The sequence below is a fragment of the Gallus gallus genome, chromosome 38 (assembly GCF_016699485.2).
Source record: "Gallus gallus isolate bGalGal1 chromosome 38, bGalGal1.mat.broiler.GRCg7b, whole genome shotgun sequence".
NCBI classification, from domain to species: Eukaryota; Metazoa; Chordata; class Aves; order Galliformes; family Phasianidae; genus Gallus; species Gallus gallus.
This window is the reverse complement of record NC_052569.1, coordinates 1-20435: the sequence shown is the minus strand read 5'-3', so window position 1 is coordinate 20435 and position 20435 is coordinate 1. Positions and strand designations below refer to the sequence as shown.

Sequence of the window (20435 nt, the reverse complement as noted above, 5' to 3'; positions counted from 1 at the left end):
ACCGGGGGGTCCCACACGGCGCGGGGGGCCGCGTGGACGGCAGCACCGCGCGACGGCTCCGCGGCGGCCGAAGCTCCGCCCCCTGCGAGACCACGCCCGCCTCAGGCCCCGCCCCCTCTTGGGCAGCCCCGCCCCTCCGTTAGGCCACGCCCCCCGCAGCGGTCGGGGTGACCGCGGTGGGGGCGGAGCCAGCGCGAAGGGGCGTGGCCGTCCGTGTTGCCCCGCCCCTCCGCCTGGCTCCGTCCCATTGGCAGCACCGCCGTCCAATGAGAAAGCGGGGCGGGGAGGAGGGGGCGGGCAAAGCCTTGGCGGATGTTGCCTCCCCGTCTCTCCGCGTTCCCATTGGCCACAGCCGCGAGGGCAGCGGAAGAGGCGGGGCGAGGCGGGAGGCGCATGCGCGTTGGTGCGGTGACGCACTGTGCGTGCCGTGCGCGTTGACGTTGCGCGGCGGCGACGGCGCCTCTGAGTGCAGCTGCGGTGGTGGCGGTGAGTGCGGAGCCGGGCCCGGTCGGGCCTTCGGCTTCTCCTCCCCTCCGGATCCTCGGGCCGGGCTCCGGCCCCTCCTCGCGGCCTACGCGTCCGCACCGCTCCGCTGCGGCCTTCCCGGGTCGGGCCCTGCGTGACCGCTCCCCGGTGCCGCCTCCGCCCTCGGGCGGGCCCTGCTGCCCCCGAGCTGCCCCCGGTCCCCGCGCCCCTCCGCTCCCATCTCCGCAGAGCGTGGGACCCTCGGCGGCACCGGGCCCCGAGGTCTCCTCTCCTCTCCCCCGCTGCCATTTCTCGGCCCCTTTTCTCCGCAGGGATCTCCGAGGCTCTCTCCGCGCACCGACGCCGCCGCAGCCCTCGGGGCCTCCAGCCCGCCCCATGCCCACGCCGGCCCCGGGGGCCACCGAGAGCAGCTCCAGGCCCCCTCGCGGTCCCCGCGCTGCCGCCATGTGAGGGGGGGGGCACGGCCGGGCCCGAGTCTTCCCCCCCTCCCCCCCCCGCCGTCGCCCCCCCGCTCGCCATGATGTTCCGGGACCAGGTGGGGATCGTGGCCGGGTGGTTCAAGGGCTGGAACGAGTGCGAACAAACCGTGGCGCTGCTTTCGCTGCTGAAGCGCGTCACCCGCACCCAGGCACGCTTCCTGCAGCTCTGCCTCGAGCACTCCTTGGCCGACTGTGCCGACATCCACCTCCTGGAGGCGGAGGCCAATAGCGCCGGTGAGTGGGAGCTGCTGGGTTCCCCCCACGCCGAACGCCCCTTTCGGCCCAGGCGCCTCCCTGCGAGGCTCGGGACGCCGTTGCTGTGGGTCCGGGTGGCCAAAGGGGCTCCTGGTGCGATTCGGGCTCTTTAGAGGGTCGCTCTGCATGTGGTGAGGCGAGGGGGCCCTATCTTCCTCCGGGGTTCCGCACCTCTCGCCGCTCCCTGGGAGGTGGTTGAGATGCTGTCGTTATCCCGGGAGGGTTTTGCCCCCTGCTGCCCTCACGCTGGGCAATATCCCCCTCTTGCTCCCCCCTAACCTGCTGCTCCTTCCCCTTCCCCAGCTGCCATCAGTCAGTGGCCACAGGAGCCAGCAGAGGCAGCGGTGGCCCTGCTGCTGGCCCACCTCCCCCTGTTGCAGCCGGGCAATGCGGCTGCCAAGGCTGAGTACATGAAGCGGCTGCAGAAGGTTCTGGCCTACGCCATCGAGAGCAACCGATGCGTGGAGGAGAGCCGGCAGCTCCTCTCCTACGCCCTCATCCACCCTGCCACCACCCTGGATGACCGCAGTGCGCTGGCCCTGTGGCTGGGCCACCTGGAGGAGCGTTTGGCTGGAACCCCGCAGCCGCCGCGTCCCCCTCCTCGCCCTGATGCTGCACCCCCCCCGCCCCGCCGTGCCCCCCACGACTGGCCTGAGCACGGACCCCCTGAGATTGGGCCCCCCTGGCCTGAGGCAGCTCCCCGGGAAAACGGCCACCCCCCCCTTCCATCCCCCCAGCAGTGGCAATGGTCTTGGGGGCACGGGTGAGTGGGGCTGGGGGGGGGCAGCGCATGGGATGTGGGAAAGAATAATTGAGTTGCAGGGGCGTGGGGAACTGGAAGGGGTTCTGAAGGGCCAAGGTGGGATGACTGGAGAGGATACAAGGGTTAGGGGGGCCTGAGTGTTTAAGGTGGGGAGGTGGGGGGGGGAGAATCTGGGATGGTGGGTACGCAGAGGGGAGGAGGTGATAGAAATAAGTGTGGGAGGATGCGGGAGCCAAAGAAGGCGATGGGGACCAGAAAGGGGACCAAAGGAAATATGGGGGGTGGAGCAAGGGGATTGGAGGGTGGGGGTGGGGGCGGTGGGGGGGGCTGGGGTGGGACCTGCACCCAACAGCCGCCTCTCCGCAGCGCTGCCCTGCCAGCTGCACCCCAGCCCACTGAAGCGCTCCCTGTCGCTGGTGCCTGGCAGCCCCCAGGGGGGCAGCGGTGAATGGCCAGGGGGGGGCGAGGAGCCAGGGCCCCCTCGCACCCCCTTCGGCGACCACGGCGCCCCTCTCACCCCAGAGCAGCGTGGCCTCCTCGGGCAGTGAGCAGACCGAGGAGCCCACCGGTGGCCGCAACACCTTTCAGGAGGATGGCAGCGGCATGAAAGGTTGAAGGGGTGTTCGTTGGGGGGGGGGGGGGAGGGGTTGGGAGGGGGAGGGAAACGCAGAGGTGGAGCGGTGAGGTGGCAACACCACCCCACATTGTGCTCCCCCCTCAGATGTCCCCTCTTGGCTGAAGAGTCTGCGGCTCCACAAGTACGCCGCCCTCTTCTCCCAGATGACCTACGAGGAGATGATGACGCTGACCGAACACCACCTGGAGTCGCAGGTGAGCCGTGCTGCCCCTCAGCCCCCTCCCCCTCCGCCCCATCTCTCAGGCCTACGACGTGCCTCACGTTCCCTGCTGCTCCCTCCTTGTCACCGCAGAACGTCACCAAGGGCGCGCGGCACAAGATTGCCCTCAGCATCCAGAAGCTGCGGGAGCGGCAGAGCGTTCTCAAAGCACTGGAGAAGGTGAGCGGAGTGGCCCCGTGCCCCCCCGTGTCTCCCAGCGGTGGCCTCTCTTTGCTCCAGCTTTTCATCCCCTTCTGTGTCCCTGCTGGTAGTACCAGGGGTGCCCGGTCTCGCCCACATCCGTGTAGCAGTGGGGTGGGAGTTGTCCATGATGATCTCGGATCCGTTTTGCCCCTTCAATGTCCTCGGGGCTATTTGGTTGCCCCGTGCCTCTCTGTGTGACAATTGCTTGTTTCCCTGTCCCTGCAGGACATCTTGGAAGGTGGGAACCTGTGGACAGCACTGCAGGAGCTGCAGCAGATCATGGTGACGCCCATCAAGGCCTTCAGGCCCCCGCCTGCCCCCCCTGCTAATGGAGCACACGATGGGGCTCCCCCGGGGGCTGCCGACGCCTTTGCCCCCCACCCAGCTGCCGACACTGAGGCCCCTGCAGCCCCCGTCCCTGACGGAGACATCCCGGGGCAGTTCACTCGTGTCATGGGCAAAGGTGAGGGCCTCGCTTCTGCAAGGTGGGCTGCTGTGGGGGGAGGGAGCACCGTGCTCTGAGCCCACTCACATGCCCCCCCCACCCTCCAGTCTGCACCCAGCTGCTGGTGTCACGGCCGGATGAGGAGAACATCACGAGTTACCTCCAGCTCCTTGAGAAGTGCCTGAGCCATGAGGTAGGATCGAGGCGGGGGGGGGGGGGGCACAGGGCCTTGCATTGCATCCCACCCGCCTCATGGCCTCCCCTGCACCCACAGGCGTTCACGGAGACGCAGAAGAAGAGGCTCTTGTCTTGGAAGCAGCAGGTCCTGAAGCTGCTCCGCGCCTTCCCCAAGAAGGTGCCACTTGATGGCCAGGGCTACCGGCCTCCCAAAGGGTAGGAGAGAGCTTGTGGGCGGGGGGTCACATGGGGGGGGCTCAGTTCTACGTGGGCCTCACCCCAACACCCACTTTGTTCCCCTTGCTGCCTTATTTGCCTTATTCACCCACCCTGGGATCTTCCAACTCCTGGGTTTTCCCTTCCTTGTGTCCCCCCCGGGAGCCTGGGACCCCCCCCCAACTAGAGCTGCCCCTTTGTCCCTGTGCTCCCTCTGCCCCTGTGAGAGTTGTGAGAGGTGGGTGAGAGTACTCAAGCTGCTCCTCTGCCCCTTTCTGTCCTGTAGATGCCCCGTTTTCCACCTGAAAGGTTTGGAGACCCCCCCCCCCCCCCAGATGGAGTCTGGGTTATCCCCGTGTGTTTTTTGGGGGAGAGGGGGTGGGTTGGGGTTGCTGGTGCCGTCCTGTTCCCTCCCACTCACTTTGTTTCCCTCCTGCCCGCAGCTGGGGCTTTGGCTCCAACTCACTCCCCATAGCTGGCTCTGTGGGAGGGGCGGGGGGGCGGCGGGGGCAGCGCCCCTTTGCGTTGCCCCCCCGTGCGCTGCCCCCTGCCCGCATGGGGCTGCTGGGCCCTGCTGGGGGGGGTCCTGCCCCACGGCCTCCCCTCGGTGCCACCCCCCTCGGGGCGCAAGGACGCCAGGTGAGTGATGGTGACGCAGTTGGGCGTTGTGGGGGGGGGGACTGGAAGGGGGGGAGGGGGGCTTTTGTGGTGTGGACGTCGTGGGAGTGATGGTTTTGAAGTAGGAGTGTGGAAGTTGGAGCCCGCTACGGAGGGTGATTGGGTCCTGGGGGCAATTGGGGTGGCTTTTGGGGAGGGTCCTGCAGGGGGAGCTGCATCTGGATGTGAGGGGTGTCACTGCCAGGTGGTGGGGGGGGGGTTGGCGGTTGGGGGAGGCCTTCAGTAGATAGGAGGGGGAGGAGCTCCTGGGTGCTGGGATCTTTTTTGGGGGGGGGGGGGGGGGGGGGGGGGGGGGGGGGGGGGGGGCATTTTCGGCTGGGTGGGGCTCTCAGCTGCCCGTGCCCCCCTACTACCCTGTCTTACCACCTGCTCTCCCCGTCCACCAGAGCCTGTGGTTCAGCAGCGGGGGGGCTGGGGGTGCCCCGGGGAGCCGCAGCGTGGTGCAGCGCACCCACTCGCTGCCCGTCCACACCTCACCCCAGGCCCTGCTCGCCTTCCCCCAGGGTAAGTCTAGGCTGAGCCTGGGGGCCGGGAGGGGAGCACAGCGCCACGCCGTGCCCTCACCCCCCCCCCCCCCCCCCCCCCCGCCTCTTCCACCCCACCTTGGCCCCACAGAGTGTCCCGTCCCTGGCACGGACCTGGAGATCAACCCCACGCTGGAGTCGCTGTGCCTGAGCATGACGGAGCACGCGCTGGGGGGTGAGCAGGGCCGGGGGGAGGAGGGAGCGAGGGGCTGAGTGAGGAGCAGGGGAACGGAGGGGGGCCGGAGGTGCCACCCCCATCTCCCCCGACCCTCTTCTCCATCCATCTCCCTGCAGACGGCGCAGACAAGACCTCAACCATCTGACGGCCCTGCCCCTTCCACTGGGGTGCCGCACCCGTGGGTGCCCCCTCCCCCCCCCCTCCCCCACTCTGTGCTGTGACCATTGACCCCACCCTGGGGGGCCCTCAAATGTGTGCGTGGGGGGAGGCGGGGGGGGAAAACGAGGAATTCCCTCCTTCCTTTATCCACTAAGGCCAGGTTGGGGGGGGGGGGGCGGGGGGGGTGGGGTCGCGTTCGAACCCTTACACAACCGAGGGGCTCCCGGGGCCAATGACTTTGCAGGAGGGGGGGGGGGTGGGGGCACGCGTGTGCAGGGCGTGTGAACACTACAGGGGCTGCACGTGGGGGCGGGGCTCTCCTGGCCCATTTTTCAGTTGAGTTTTTGTTGCGTTTAACATTTTTAATAATCCCCTATTTTTTTTTGTTGTTTCGTTTTTGTTTTTTTTTGTTTTGTTCTTTATCTTTATTATTATTATTATTATTATTATTATATTAATATTATTTGCCCCCCGGCAAAAAGCAGCTCCCCAGGGTGGTGGGGGAAGGGGGGGCGGGTGGGGGGGGGGGGGGGGGCGTGTGTTGGGGGGGGGGGGGGTGGTGCATGTCACTGTGTCCCCTGTGCCCTGGGAGGGGGGAAACGACACCCCCCCGATTTAGGTACACGTTGACACCCCAGGGACAACGGGTGGCCCTGGCACCTGTGCCCCCCCCCCTCCCTCCCCTCCCCCCCCTCCTTCCCCCCCCCCCCCCCCCCCCCTTTTTGCCCCGGTCGGTACAGCCTCCCCTTTGTACACGTAGCGCCACGGCCCTCGAGATAGAAACGTTATTTTAGATACATTTTATTATGAATAACTTTTGTTATGACTATGGCTGGTAACCATGACTACGTTATTAAAGATAAAAATAAAAGAAAATTAAAAAAAAAAAAAAAAACCCAAAGAACAACAACAAAAAACCCCCCCTACCCCCATCACCTTTTTCTGCCCCACGTGGCTGGGACTTGGGGGGGGGGGGGGGGGAGAGGGGGGGGTGAGGCACAGCCCCCCTCAGCTTCAGTCGCTGGAAGAGTCAGAGGCTTCGCTGGCGCTCTCCTCATCCTCCGAAGCTTCGCTGGGGCTGAGCCGGGGGCTGCGGGGAGGCCCCCCCTCACTGCCTCCACCTTCCGATTCTTCCTCGTCGTCATCGTCCTCCTCATCCTCATCATCATCGCTGCCAAAGATCTCCTCCTGGTCGCGGGCGGCGCGGGCGGCGTCGCTGCCCCCCCGGCGGGCCCCCCTGGCCGCCTCCTCCTCTTCATCTTCTGCATCATCCTCGCTGTGGGCCGAACCTCCCTGCTCACTGCTGCTGGCACCGGAGCCTTCAGCTTCCTCTTCTTCCTCGCCACTTGCTGCCCCCTCGCTCTCGCTGCCTTTCTCCCGCTCTTCATCTAAAGGGGAGATATCAGAGAGAGAGCCATCAGGGCAGACCCCCCCACCCCCCAGGGAATGCCGCCTGTCCCCAGCACACCGCTCACCTGAGCCTGGTGCCTCCTTCTCAGCCTCCATCTCCTCCTCCTCCTCTTCCTCAGGCTCGTGGTTCTCCAGCTGCGCCCTCCGTGCCTCCTGCGGAGGAAGGGGAACTCAGCTGCCCCCTGGGGGGAGGGGGGGGGGGCCAGAAGGTGGGAGGGGTCCCAACAGGCCTGGGGGCTGCTGGGGGTCGTACCTGTGCCTCCAACTCCTTCTCGTTCATGTCACGGTGCTTCACCACCAGCACTGCGTTGGTGCCTGACTGCACCCCTGCCCGCGCTCGCCGCTTGCTCAGCCGCACCCTGAGGGGCAGAGGGGGTCAGGCAGCCCTACAACCATCCTCCCCCTTTGCAAAGCGGGGCTCCCAGCCTCACCTGGTCTCCAGCTCGTTGTAGTAAACACCGTCGCCCTCTCGGAAGATGAAAAAGTAGTTCTCCTCGTAGCCCTTGCTGGCTTTGTTCTTCACGTTCCAGTTGTACTCGCGCGCAATCTTGTAGTCGTACCTGGGGAGGGAATACAGGTCAGGAGACAAAAAGAAACCGAGGTTGTAAGACCCCCCCCCCCCCCCCTCCAAACCATCCATCTCTGCTGCCAGACCATCCCCTCCCTGCTTCTTTCAGACGGTCTGCACAGAAATCTGTGGGACGCCCTTGATTTGTATTCTGCGAGCCTGTAGGGCGCCCCCCTCCATCACTTGGAGGGTTCCCCGGCCCCAATCCCCCTCCCTCATACACGTCCTCAGGGGCGTAGTCCATCTCCTCCTCCTGATCCCTCTTCCGTTTGCGCAGTGTCTCCTCCACGGGAAGGAAATAGGCCACAAACTGGTTCCCTTCCTCGTCCATCATTCCCCTGTGGGCAGGAAAAGGTTAATGCGGCTGCAGGGGTCGGCTGCCATCCCCCTCCTCAGTGCTCCGTGGTTTGGCCTCTCTCCTAATCACCTGATCATGGCCTGGGACATCATTTCCAGCGCTGCAGCACCGCTCGTGTCCTTCGGTGCTGGATCCGAGTCAAAGATGACTTGGGCACAGGGATTGATCCACATCTGGGGCAGGGACAAAAGCAGAGGTGGGTGAGGGCACAGTGAGCGCCCCCCCCCCCCCCCCACCCCCCCCCCCCCCCCCCCCCCAATACACGCTATGCACCCCTCACTGTACCTTGAAGTCAGGGAAGACGGGCATGACCTCGAGGGGCGTGACGCGAGGTTTGCTGTAGTGCTGTGTGATCTGAAGGGAGGGAGGATGGGTGAAGCGTGCAGGATGGGGTCAAGATGGCACCCCCTCCTCCCAAAAGCAGGGTGGGAGACCCCAATCCGCCCCGAACCCCTTCTCACCGCTTTCTGAGCATCTTCAAAGGTCTTCTCAATGGCAGCAATTTGGCTGTCGCGGTCTTTGTAGATCTCTTCTTCTGTGAACTGCTGCTTCACCGACACTCCGATCCTGGACAGGGATGGGCACGTGGCAGCAGGGGGGGGGGGATAAGGAGGCCGTGCCCCTCGTGTGCCCCCCCTCCAGACTCACTTGACCTCGGGCTTCTCGTTGGACACGCCGTAGCGGTTGAACTCAGTGGAGATGTATTCGGTCTTTCGCATCCATGGCACCACCTTGGCATGCTGCTGTGACCTGGGCCGCAGGGTGGGGTGTGTGACACGGGGCTGGATGGGGGGCTCTTCCAGGGATTCCGGGGAGAGCTGCGCCCCCGCCGGCTCCAGGGTGGGCCCGGGTGCACCGTTACCTCTTGGAGCTGGTGGGTGCCTGGATCTCCTCCTCCAGCAGCTTCTCATCCGCCGGGTCCAGGAGCACTGCCAAAGAAATCCTCCAGCGTCCCCCCAGCGTCGGTTCCCCTCCCGCCCCCCTTTATCCCCCCCCAGAGGCCCCTCAGGGCCGAGCTCACCGCTGGGGTCGATGCGGTAGGTGTCAGGGTTGATGAGGTCGATGGTGACGCCCAGGTCAGGCTCAGTCAGCAGGTCGTGTTTGTGCTGCTTCTCCAGAGACGTGGCCTTGTACTGCACGAACCTGCACAGCCCCGAGAGCCCGATTCGCTTCGAAGCAACCCGGGAGGAGGGAACCCCGCCGCCTTCACGGCCCGCCCCCCCGCATACCGGTTCTGGTCGAAGGGGTAGGTGATGAATTTGGGGTCGAAGGGGATGTCGGGGAGGCTGTTGCAGTACTTCACCCGGCACACCACGCCCGACCTGCAGGCAGCGCTGTCAGCGGGGGGGAACCGCGGCCCCCCGGGACTCCCGTCGGACACCGCGCCCCCCCCTCACCTCTCGGGCAGCGTTCGGTGGGAGCCGGGCCTGCGGGGACAGAGATGAAGGGGGGGGGGGGGGGACGTGAGGGGAGCGCCCCGCAGCCCCCTGACGTCACGCCCTCGCTCGTGACGTCACGGCCGTGACGTACCGGTGGCCCGGCTCCTCCCGCTGCGCCTGCGTCTGGATGGTGGGCGCCATGGCGGGGCCGGGCGGCGGCGGCGGCGGCGGCGGCCCTGCGCAGGCACCGAGGGGGGCAGCCGCGGCCGGAAGCGGGAGGACGGCTTCCGGGCGGCGAGAGGGCCCTCGCGTGTGACGTCACTTCCCGGCGCGGCGCGCGCGGGGCCGACCGGGAGCGGAAGCCGAGGGAGCGGCGGGAAGATGGCGGCGCCGCCGCAGCCGCAGCCGGGACCGCCCGCCGCGCCTGCGCCGCCGCCGCTGTCGGCCGCTCCCGGGCCGGGACAAGGAGCGGGACCGGGACCGCCGCTTCCGGCGCAGGTGGCGGCCGCGCAGGCGCAGGACTTCGACCCGGTGCAGCGGTTCCGGCTGCTCATCCCGCAGCTGAAGGAAAGCCTGCAGGTGAACGGGGCCTGCGGGTGGGCGGGGCATACGGGGCGTGGTCTATCTGTGGGCGGGGCCGACGGGGCGTGGTCTGTCGGTGGGCGGGGCCTGCGGGTGGGCGGTGTCTATCAGTGGGCGGGGCCTGCGGGTGGGCGGGGCATACGGGGGGCATGGTCTATCTGTGGGCGGGGCCGGCAGGGCGTGGTCTGTCGGTGGGCGGGGCCTGCGGCTGGGCGGTGTCTATCAGTGGGCGGGGCCTACGGGTGGGCGGGGCCTGCAGGTGGGGGGCGGGGCGTCACCTCGGGAGCTGCGCCTTCGGCCGTGGGGTGGGCGCGGGGGGCGGAGCGCAGGGCTGGCAATGGGGGCCGTGACCCGCCGTGACCTCCCCTCGCAGACGCTGATGAAGGTGGCGGCGCAGAACCTGGTGCAGAACTCCAACATCGACAACGGGCAGTGAGTGAGCCCGGCAGGGTGCTCACCTATGGATCCCATCCCCGCACCCCCCCAAGACCCCCACCGCTTTCTCTCGGTCCTACCCTAAGCCCCCAGGCCCCGCCCCCTGCCCCCAGCGGCCCCTACAAGCCCTCCTCCCCTCCCCCCCCCCCATCGTTCTCCAGGGCCCCTCCCTTGGCCCCCTGGTGTCACCGGGCCGTGGTGGCAGTGTGGTGACCGTGGAGTGATGGTGGCCGTGTCCCACGGGCAGGAAGAGCGCCGACGGAGCCTTGCAGCGCTTTGACAAGAGCCTGGAGGAGTTCTATGCGCTGTGTGACCAGCTGGAGCTCTGCCTTGTGAGTGCCTCTCCACGTGCTGTCTATTCCCCCGCTCCCCCCCCCCCCCCCATTTTCACTTCCCGTTTCCCTTTGGCAATGTGCTTTGCACGCTCCTTGTTGCCCCCCCCCCCCCCCCCCCCGGCACACGCAGCCCCGTGTCCCGCCTGGTGACACCCCCTTCCGCAGCGCCTGGCGCACGAGTGCCTCTCGCAGAGCTTCGACAGTGCAAAGCACGCACCTGCGCTGGTGCCAGCGGCCCCCAAGGGCGAGGGGGCTGCCGGTGAGAGCCTCCCCTACACCCAGTACCTGCCCCTCATCAAGGCACAGATCGCAGGCGCCAAGGACATCCACAATGCCCTGCTGGAGGGTGCCAACAAGATCACCGGCAAGCTGCCCCCCACGGGGGGGCCCTGACGAGGCTGTGGGGGTAGGCAGCGGGCAGTCCCCCTCCCTCTCCCCCGGCAGCCCTGTGACAATAAAGGCACCCACACTCACGGCGGCGTCCCTGAGGATTCCTGGGGGGTGTTTGTAACCGGTGTGACCGCATGCAGAGGATGTCACCTTATTGGTGTGGGAATCGGCTGTATGTTGAGGAGGTTACCCATACGTCAGGGAGGGGATCATCCATATACGGTGACCCACCCCTGGGGGCAGTCACGTGTATGCTGGGGGGCAGTCAGCCGCATACGGGCAAAGTCACCCATTTCTCTTGGGGGGTCACCCGCATATAACCGATGAACGTCACTCGGGGGGAGGGGAGGTCACCCGCATAAGGGCAGCGACCCGTGCACGGGGCTCAACCCCCCCCCACGCCCCCGCGGTTCCCGGCACGGTGACTCAGCCCGGTCCGCCCCTCCGCCGCCCCTCCGCTGACGTCCCCGCCCCGCCCCGCGCGCTGAGCTCATGGCCGCGCCTCGCGCCCGCTTCCGGCCACGCCCCCCGCCGTCGTTACGTCATGGGAGCGCCCATAAAGGCGACGCGACGCGACGCGGCCGGCAGCGCCGCTCTTCCTCTTCCAGCGCCGCTGTTGCCGCCATGGCTGCCGCCACAGCTGGGCCCGCTCCGGAGCCGCTGCGTCAGGTACGGCTCGTCGTCCTTTCTCCCCTCCGCGCCCCGAGCGCGTTCGAACCCCCTTCCCCCCCGCTCCCGTCTGACGGCGGCCGTTTCTCCGTTACAGGGCCCGTTCTGCGGGCAGCCGCCCCGGGAGCCGTCTCCGGAGCCCCCGCGGCCTCCCCGTTCCCCGTGGGGGCCGCCGTCCCCGGAGCTGGGCCGTCTGCTGCGCTCCCTCAGCGCCCCGAGCGGCCGCGCCGTGCCCCCCCCGCCCGGCTTCTCTCCTCGGCACCGCGGGGCCCCCCCCCGGCCTGGCCCGTCCGCAGCCCCCCGACACGGCGCTGCTGGCGCTGGCGGCGCTGACGTTGGGCGCGGACCCCCCCGGGCCCCTCCCGCCGCCGTTCCCGTCCCGCGCGTCGGCTCCGCTCTCCTCCCTCGGCGTGGCGCTGCTGTCTCCGACGTCGCGCGAACCGTCCCAGCCGTCGCCGTCCCCGCCGCAGTCCCCGCTCAGCTTCTCGCTGTCTCCGCCCTCCTCGCCGCCGTCCCCCCTCTACAAGACGGAACTGTGCCGCCCCTTCACCGCTACCGGCCGTTGCCGCTACGGCGCCCGCTGCCAGTTTGCCCACGGCCCCGAGGAGCTGCGGGGGCTCCGCCGCCACCCCAAATACCGCACGCAGCCGTGCAGCACCTTCCAGCGCTGCGGGACGTGTCCGTACGGCTCCCGCTGCCACTTCCTGCACGGCCCCGCGCCGGCGGAGGGGAGCGCGGGCAGCCCGGGCAGCCCCCACCGCCTCCCGGTGTTTGACCGCATCTCCGTGTCGGAGTGAGGGATGCGCCGACGGCCCCTCCACAAAGGAAGGGCGCCCCTCCAACCGCCCCCCTCCACCGGGAACTTTGGGCTGAAGGAGGCGGAGGTGACAGATGTAGCATCGCGGGGGGGGGGGGGAGGGGGAGGATGAGGGGGGCACACTGCACTCTGTCCCGGTGGTAATAACTGGGAAGGGGATGGGGGGAGAGATGAGGCTGGCAGGTCCTGTCGCCCCCACCGCCCCGATTCTGCCTTTATTTATTGCTCACTCAGTGCCTTAGGGGCGTTCCCGTCCCCGAGTGTGGCTTTCTTTTTTTTTTTTTTTTTTGGTGGCCAGAGGTTTTATATTGTATTTATGTGTTTTGTAATGGGGGGGGGTGGGGGGGTGAAGGGAAAATGCTGATTTTTTTTTTTTCTGTTTGTTTGTTTTTAAATAAATAAACGAACTCTTTCTCTGGCGTTGGTTGCTGTGTTGTATGGGGACCGGGGTGGGAAGGAGCGGAGTGGGGGTGTGACGTCAAACCCCGCCCCGTGACGGCTCCCCGCAGCGCGATTCCCTCCGCCGCGTTCCTTTTTGGTCCCTCCGGGCCACCGTCTCTTCCTCCCCTCCAATCACGTGACCAGACGCCCGCCGCCGTGACCACGTGATGGAGGCCAAGCTCGCGACCGGAACCGGAAGCGGGTGGAGGAACGCGGCGCTGCTGTCCTCCTAGCGGCGGTAACAGCGGCGGTGCGGCCTGCTGAGGGCGGCCCGGTGCTGCTCTCCGCGCCTCCTGCCGCCACCGGACCCCCCTTTGAGCCCGGCGCGCTCCCCTCTGCGCCCTCTCCGCCTTCTCGTGTCCCCCTCGGGGGCCGCTTCCCGCAGCGCATCTCTGGAGTCGCCCGCACCCCCCCCGGCTCCTCTCTTCCCCTCCGCCATCATCCATCATGTCGGACAGCGACGACAGCAACTTCTCGGAGGAGGAGAGCGAGCACAGCAGCGAGGCGGAGGAGGCGGAGGAAGCCGAGGTGAGGCTGAACCGCGGGGAGGGGGGGGCGCCGTGCCCCGCTTTTCCCTCCCTGCCCTCAGCATCTCCTCCCCTCCACCACCGTGTAGGCCGAGGAGGAGCGTGCCAGTGCAGCGGGCAGCGAGAAGGAGGAGGTGGAGGAGGAGGAGGAGGAGGAGTACGATGAGGAGGAGGAGGAGGAAGATGACGACCGGCCTGCTAAGAAGCCACGGCACGGCGGCTTTATCCTGGATGAAGCTGGTGAGCTGGGGGGGGGGCAGCGCTGGGGGGGCACTCCGCTGCCTCTAGGTTTTGCTCTCACCGACCGCTGTGATCTCCCCCAGATGTGGACGATGAATACGAGGATGAGGATCAGTGGGAGGATGGGGCCGAGGACATCCTGGAGAAAGGTGAGGAGGCTGCTCTGGGGGCTCCCCAGCTCCGAGGACGCTCCCCGGGGCTTCGAGATCCCCCTCGGGCTTTGGTCCTTCTTGCTCTGTGGCCCTAAGGCCAGAAGGGGATGGAAGCGGAGCGCTGTGGTGGTACGGCTCTTCTGGGAGAGGTGCGCCACGCTGGGCCGCAGTGCTGTGCTGGTGGATTGGTTTTGGTGCAGCTCCTCTGGGTTTAAACACCGGGTGGCTGCTGTTGCTCTTTGCCCACCTCTGAGCGTGTTTTTCTCCCCAAGCCCCACACTCAGGGGTGGGAATGGGACTGTGTGGCCCCTGATCCCCCGCCTCCCTCATCCCAGCGTCTGTCTTTCTGTCCACCCTTTGTCTGTCTGCTTAACGCATCTCATTCACACCCGCCTGGTTTTATTTTTTGGCTTTTTTTTTTTTTTTTTGCTCTTTTTTTCTTTTTTTAACGTTTCTCGTGTTTTCCTTTCCCTCCTGTGCTGCCGTCTTAATTTTGTTCCTTCCCCTTTGTTCCCCCTCACCCATGGGTGGTTTTGCCGCTATTATTTGCTCCATACTGTCTGCCCTCCACCGCCACCTCCTTGTTCCCGAGCAGAAGAGATTGAAGGTAAGCTTGAGTCAGCCTGAGCCCCCCTGGGGGCAACCACTGCCACCCCCTGGGGCCGGCCAAGCCCAGCCACGTCCCTGTGCTGCTGTGAGCCACATTCGACCCTCCTCTTCCTTGCAGCTTCCAACATCGACAACGTGGTGTTGGATGAGGACCGCTCTGGTGCTCGGCGGCTGCAGAACCTCTGGAGGTGATGGCAGCTCTGTCCGTATGCCACCCCTTCGCCCCTTGAGAGGCTGCTGGGAGTTGCTCTGATGCCCACTTCCACCCTCTCCTTCTCCACCTCCAGGGACCAGCGTGAAGAAGAGCTGGGCGAGTATTATATGAAGAAATACGCCAAGTCCTCGGTGGGAGAGACGTGAGTTGGGATGGAGACGTGGCCGTGTCCCTCTGCCTTACCGCACGTCAAGGATTGGACTGTTTTAACTTCCAGTGTTATTTTCTCAGTGTTTATGGTGGCTCCGATGAGCTCTCAGATGACATCACACAGCAGCAGCTGCTGCCTGGAGTCAAGTGAGTGGCACATTGCACCTCGGGGTAGAAAACACATGGGGTTCTGGGGGAAAGAAATGAGATGGTCAGGTCTGCGTTACGCTGAGCTGCCCAGCCAGGTGGGCTGTGGCAGGTTTAGCCAGGTCGGCCACGCTGTAAATGCCTTTCTCTGGTCCTACGTAGGGATCCCAATCTCTGGACAGTGAAATGCAAGGTAAGCGCTGGGGGTCTTTGGAGTTGCAGTCAGCGCTTGGGAGGCGTATTCTCAACACCCTAAAGCAACCTGTTTCCCCCACAGATTGGAGAGGAGCGTGCTACAGCTATCGCTCTGATGCGGAAGTTCATTGCCTACCAATTCACTGACACGGTGAGGCTGCGGGGAGCCGTGTGGCAGCTGAGGGGGCCGCACCACCTGCACCCCCCTGGGCCTGATGTGCCCCCTTGCCCTCCAGCCCCTGCAGATCAAGTCGGTGGTGGCCCCCGAGCACGTCAAAGGATACATCTACGTGGAGGCCTACAAGCAGACGCACGTGAAGCAGGCAATCGAGGGGGTAGGAAATCTGCGGATGGGCTACTGGAACCAGCAGATGGTCCCCATCAAGGAGATGACAGACGTGCTCAAGGTAGTGAAGGAGGTAACCAATCTCAAGCCGAAGTCCTGGGTGCGTCTGAAGAGGGGCATCTACAAGGACGACATCGCCCAGGTGAGGCAGGAGTGGACGGGGGCCCCACGGTGGGGAGCTGAGAACGCCCGGCTCACTGCCGCTGTCTCCCTGCAGGTGGATTATGTGGAGCCCAGCCAGAACCAGATTTCCTTAAAGATGATTCCCCGTATTGACTTTGACCGTATCAAAGCCCGAATGAGTCTGGTAGGTGGAGCGCTCTTGTGTTGTGCTGCTGTGCTGGGCTCGTTTGCTTACTGGGCTGCCTCCCACCCTGCAGAAGGACTGGTTTGCCAAGAGGAAGAAGTTCAAGCGACCCCCTCAGCGGCTTTTCGATGCTGAGAAGATCCGGTAGGTGGTGGGTGGCATCAGAAAGGAAAGGCCTCTAGTGAGCCGTCCTCCTCCAGGGGGTGATTGGGTTTTGCCTCTGTCTTGCCTTGCTTTAGGTCTCTGGGAGGCGATGTGGCTTCCGATGGAGACTTCCTCATCTTTGAAGGCAACCGCTACAGCCGCAAGGGCTTTCTCTTCAAGAGCTTCGCCATGTCAGCAGTGGTGAGCGTGGCACCCTGTTTAGATCCAGCCAAAACCCATCTTCTTTCCCCCCCAAACTGCTTTCCTTCTTGTGTCAAGACCCAAACGCTGAGGTACTGGTGGGAAAGGGGGTGGTGGGAGGCCAGAGGCTCCCTGTTCCCTGGTAGTGATGGCACTGCTTAGAAAAGTAGATGAGTTCTGCAGAGAAATGGGATGCTGTGGCCACCACATCTGTTCTTGACAGATAACGGAGGGTGTGAAGCCCACCTTGTCAGAGCTGGAGAAGTTTGAAGACCAGCCTGAAGGCATTGACCTGGAGGTGGTGACGGAGAGCACAGGTATTGCAGGTGCCTCCGCACGCATACTGCCGTTCTCCATGTGGTGTTGTCCCCTGAATGTCTCTGCTGTCACCCCTAGGGAAGGAGCGCGAGCACAACTTCCAGCCTGGTGACAACGTGGAGGTGTGCGAGGGTGAACTGATCAATCTGCAGGGCAAGATCCTCAGCGTCGATGGCAACAAGATCACTATCATGCCCAAACACGAGGACTTGAAGGTAGCAGAGCACGCAGGGGCGCAGCGCCCGAATGCTTTGTGTGGCTGCTGTAGCCTCGCCAGGACGCTGCGTGCCTCCTCCGCGGTGTCTGCAGGGTTCTCCTCTCCCTTAGGACATGCTGGAATTCCCAGCTCAGGAGCTGCGGAAATATTTCAAGATGGGTGACCACGTGAAGGTGATTGCAGGCCGCTTTGAGGGTGACACGGGCCTCATTGTTAGGGTGGAGGAGAACTTCGTCATCCTCTTCTCAGACCTCACCATGCACGAGGTGAGCAGAGGGGCGGAGCACCACAGTTTGGCTCAGCACGGTGCTGGTGGGAAGGGGGGAAAGCGGCCACGGCAGCTGCGTGCGTTTCATTCATCTTCTGCCCCACCACCAGCTCAAGGTTCTGCCACGGGACCTGCAGCTCTGCTCAGAGACGGCGTCGGGTGTGGATGTGGGGGGTCAGCACGAATGGGGTGAACTGGTGCAGCTGGACCCCCAGACAGTGGGGGTTATTGTGCGACTGGAGCGTGAGACCTTCCAGGTGAGCCCCAGTTGCCCATGATGCTGGAAGGAGCTGTGGGTTTTCGGGTGTCTTGCCAGGGGTGAAGACTAGAGGCAGTTTCCCCGTGCAGCCCTGTGCCAGAAACGCCCCCCCCGCCTTCTGTTTTGCACCCATGCAGTCCCTGTTGCCTTGGAGGGCCGTTTTGGGCTGCACCCCTCCCAGCTTCTTGCCCTTCCTGTTGGTTGCAGGTGTTGAACATGTATGGAAAGGTGGTGACGGTGCGGCACCAGGCTGTCACCAGGAAGAAGGACAACCGCTTCGCCGTCGCCTTGGACTCAGAGCAGAACAACATCCACGTCAAGGACATCGTCAAAGTCATAGACGGGCCCCACTCGGTAGGAACCATGGGGTGGGGGTGACTGGGGTGAGGCGCATCTTTTTGGTCATCATGGGGATCCCTGGCCTGGTCCCAGTCTGCCATAAGTGCTCTGGGTTTGTCGGTGCCTTTCTGGGTTCTTTCTGGCACGTAAGGGAACCCTGGGTTTTTCCTGACAGCCATCTGAGTCCTGTTGCCGGGGGAGGTCCTGCCACCCCCTGGGGCTCACCTCTGCCACTGTCACAGGGTCGTGAGGGAGAAATCAGGCACCTCTTCCGGGGCTTTGCCTTCCTGCATTGCAAGAAGCTGGTGGAGAACGGTGGCATGTTTGTCTGCAAGACCCGACACCTCGTCCTGGCCGGTGGTTCCAAGGTGGGGGCACGTCGAGGGTCACTGCTGGCTGCTGGTGGGTGCCGTGACCCCGTGCCTTTGTTGCTGCTGCTCTCCAGCACCGTTTCCTTTCCCTTTCGCAGCCGAGGGACGTCACCAACTTCACTGTGGGCAGCTTTGCTCCCATGAGCCCTCGTATCAGCAGCCCGATGCATCCCAGTGGGGCTGGTAAGCGCTGCAGGGGTGTCCCCGAGGCCAAGAGAGCGTCCCCAAGGCCCTCCTGCTCACCCTGAGCCCTCCTTCCCTTGTCCTTCAGGCCAGCGCGGTGGCTTTGGTGGAGGTGGCATGAGCCGTGGGCGCGGGCGGCGGGACAACGACCTCATTGGGCAGACGGTGCGCATCTCCCAGGGACCTTACAAAGGTGGGTGCTTTTTGGTTGGGCCGTTGGGTGCCCCTGGCGGGGGAAGAAGCTGTGGGTTACCCCGGTTTGCCCTCATCAAACGACCGCTGTGACTTGCAGGCTACATTGGAGTGGTGAAGGATGCAACAGAGTCGACGGCCCGGGTGGAGCTGCACTCCACCTGCCAGACCATCTCAGTGGACCGCCAGCGCCTGACCACTGTGTGAGTACAGGGGGGGGGCAGGGAGCTGTGCTGCTCCCTCTCTAGGGCGGGCTGGTAGGGGTTTCCTCATGTCCTTGATGCTGTGTCCCTGCAGGGGTTCGCGGCGCCCGGGTGGGATGACATCGACCTATGGACGCACCCCCATGTATGGGTCCCAGACCCCCATGTATGGCTCTGGCTCCCGCACTCCCATGTATGGCTCCCAGACACCCCTGCATGACGGTGAGTGGCATGGGGGGGCGCGGGAGGGGGGGGGTGGGCATGGGGAAGATGGGGCTGACGGGGGCGCAGAGGGGACAGAGATTAAGTGGATCCTGGGGTGATATTTTGGAGGGTGTATGAAGGAGGCTTTGAGGATGAGCAGGGGAACAGGGTTGAGGTGGAGGGGACGGGGCTTGGTGGGGACACAGAGGGTTCTGACGCAGCCGTTGTGGGGCTGTTGCAGGCAGCCGCACGCCACACTATGGCTCACAGACTCCGCTTCACGATGGCAGCCGCACGCCTGCTCAGAGCGGTGCTTGGGACCCCAACAACCCCAACACACCTTCCAGGTGGGTGCCCAGGGGGGGAGGGGGGCGCTGCTGACCAGGACAGATCCCACCACAGGGTCTGTGGTCGCTGCGATGGCCCCAGCAGCATCACAACAGTCATATGTTTGGGATCTCCAGTCACTGGCACGGCTCCAGCGATTACGGACTGTCCCCGTTGCAGGGTCCCACTCACTGAACTGACCTGGCTGCGGTGATAACGTTTGTTTTCCTTCCACAGAGCCGATGAGGACTTTGAGTATGGCTTTGACGACGAGCCCACACCCTCACCGCAAGGCTACGGCGGCACCCCCAACCCGCAGACCCCTGGTTACCCCGACCCTTCATCACCGCAGGTCACCCAGCCGTACAACCCCCAGACCCCTGGCACGCCAGCCATGTGAGCATTCCCTCCGCTCTGCACTGGCCCTGCAACTCTGGGAGGGGAACCACAGCTCTGTGGAACCATAGTTGGGATCCTGAGGGGAGACTGCAGCCCCAGAGGATCCCAAACCATGGCCCTGGGTTGACGTAACGTTCCCTGAGGTCTCCTATGGTGCAACGCAGCATCCCCATGGCTTCCTCTCACCCTGGCAGGTACAACACTGACCAGTTCTCACCCTACGCTGTGCCATCGCCACAGGGCTCCTACCAGCCCAGCCCCAGCCCCCAGAGCTACCATCAAGTGGCCCCCAGCCCTGTGGGCTATCAGAACACCCATTCCCCAGCCAGCTACCACCCAACGCCATCGCCGATGGCCTACCAGGTACCCCCAGTTCCTCTCCCTTGTCCCCCATAGCCTCTCACCGCTGCTTACGCTGCCTCCTCTCTTTCCCCAGGCAAGCCCTAGCCCCAGCCCAGTGGGCTACAGCCCCATGACACCTGGGGCACCATCTCCAGGGGGCTACAACCCCCACACCCCTGGTTCAGGCATCGAGCAGAGCTCCAGCGACTGGGTCACCACTGACATCCAGGTGAAGGTCCGGGACACCTATCTGGACAGCCAGGCGGTGGGACAGACCGGCGTCATCCGCAGTGTCACGGTGAGCCCCAGGTGGCACCATGTGGCAGTGGCAGTACTGTGACAAACTTAACCGCACCACCACCCACCTGTTCCTGTCCCCCTGCAGGGCGGAATGTGCTCTGTGTACCTGAAGGACAGCGAGAAGGTGGTGAGCATCTCCAGCGAGCACCTGGAGCCCGTGACCCCCACCAAGAGCAACAAGGTATGGTCATCCACGTCCCCACCAGTGCTGCCCCTCCCCGTGCTGGGCTCTGCCTCCCCCTCCCGCTGTGCTCACAGACCCTCCCGGCTCTCCCAACCCTCTCAGTCCCCTTCAGTCTCCCTGGATCCCACCACACGCTGCAGGGGCTCGTGGGCACCCGTGGCCTTTCCCGGCCTACCTGCCAGATACCCCCCAGCCCCATTGGGCCCCCGCTGTCCCCGCAGGTGAAGGTGATCCTGGGTGAGGACCGCGAGGCTACCGGCATCCTGCTCAGCATTGACGGTGAGGATGGGATCGTGCGCATGGACCTGGATGA

The 20435-nt window shown here is 65.1% G+C and overlaps 5 protein-coding genes across 5 annotated transcripts; 4 read left to right on the top strand and 1 right to left on the bottom strand.

Moving 5' to 3' along the window:
• The first annotated feature begins 418 nt into the window (after positions 1-418).
• Positions 419-5784, top strand: SAMD4B (sterile alpha motif domain containing 4B). The gene is given in 15 exon segments (XM_040655124.2): positions 419-486; positions 798-1199; positions 1524-1936; positions 1938-1987; positions 2336-2486; positions 2488-2593; positions 2705-2814; positions 2913-2999; positions 3249-3486; positions 3576-3661; positions 3743-3861; positions 4305-4500; positions 4926-5043; positions 5155-5238; positions 5358-5784. Coding segments are annotated over 14 exon segments (1983 nt in total). The 5' UTR covers positions 419-486; positions 798-1003; the 3' UTR covers positions 5387-5784.
• A 401-nt stretch (positions 5785-6185) lies between these two features.
• Positions 6186-9389, bottom strand: PAF1 (PAF1 homolog, Paf1/RNA polymerase II complex component). Its single transcript, XM_015300217.4, has 14 exons — positions 9267-9389; positions 9134-9163; positions 8966-9058; positions 8758-8879; positions 8599-8665; positions 8385-8486; positions 8198-8303; positions 8022-8090; positions 7806-7909; positions 7600-7716; positions 7242-7370; positions 7064-7169; positions 6876-6963; positions 6186-6788 (listed from the first exon to the last, which is right to left on the bottom strand). Exons 1-14 carry the CDS (start codon positions 9314-9316, stop codon positions 6415-6417), a joined length of 1557 nt encoding a protein of 518 aa, XP_015155703.1. The 5' UTR covers positions 9317-9389; the 3' UTR covers positions 6186-6414.
• A 67-nt stretch (positions 9390-9456) lies between these two features.
• On the top strand, positions 9457-10940 carry MED29 (mediator complex subunit 29). The gene is made up of 4 exons (XM_015300221.3): positions 9457-9694; positions 10071-10129; positions 10380-10464; positions 10633-10940. The coding sequence occupies exons 1-4, from the start codon at positions 9497-9499 to the stop codon at positions 10858-10860; spliced, it is 570 nt and encodes a 189-aa protein (XP_015155707.1). The 5' UTR covers positions 9457-9496; the 3' UTR covers positions 10861-10940.
• Positions 10941-11396: 456 nt separating this feature from the next.
• LOC107055390 (tristetraprolin-like) lies at positions 11397-12750 on the top strand. The gene is made up of 2 exons (XM_015300220.4): positions 11397-11526; positions 11624-12750. The coding sequence occupies exons 1-2, from the start codon at positions 11402-11404 to the stop codon at positions 12321-12323; spliced, it is 825 nt and encodes a 274-aa protein (XP_015155706.2). The 5' UTR covers positions 11397-11401; the 3' UTR covers positions 12324-12750.
• Positions 12751-12969: 219 nt separating this feature from the next.
• On the top strand, positions 12970-20435 carry SUPT5H (SPT5 homolog, DSIF elongation factor subunit; the record flags this gene model as incomplete). The annotated part of the gene is given in 29 exon segments (NM_001031384.2): positions 12970-13312; positions 13401-13551; positions 13635-13700; positions 14299-14310; positions 14431-14500; positions 14600-14668; positions 14758-14823; positions 14986-15016; positions 15101-15169; positions 15255-15506; positions 15582-15671; positions 15745-15815; positions 15911-16016; positions 16240-16333; positions 16413-16549; positions 16662-16817; positions 16930-17076; positions 17286-17432; positions 17660-17785; positions 17887-17971; positions 18060-18164; positions 18264-18366; positions 18461-18588; positions 18812-18917; positions 19135-19293; positions 19491-19659; positions 19733-19936; positions 20024-20119; positions 20344-20435. Coding segments are annotated over 29 exon segments (3188 nt in total), but the record flags the coding sequence as incomplete, so codon positions are not given.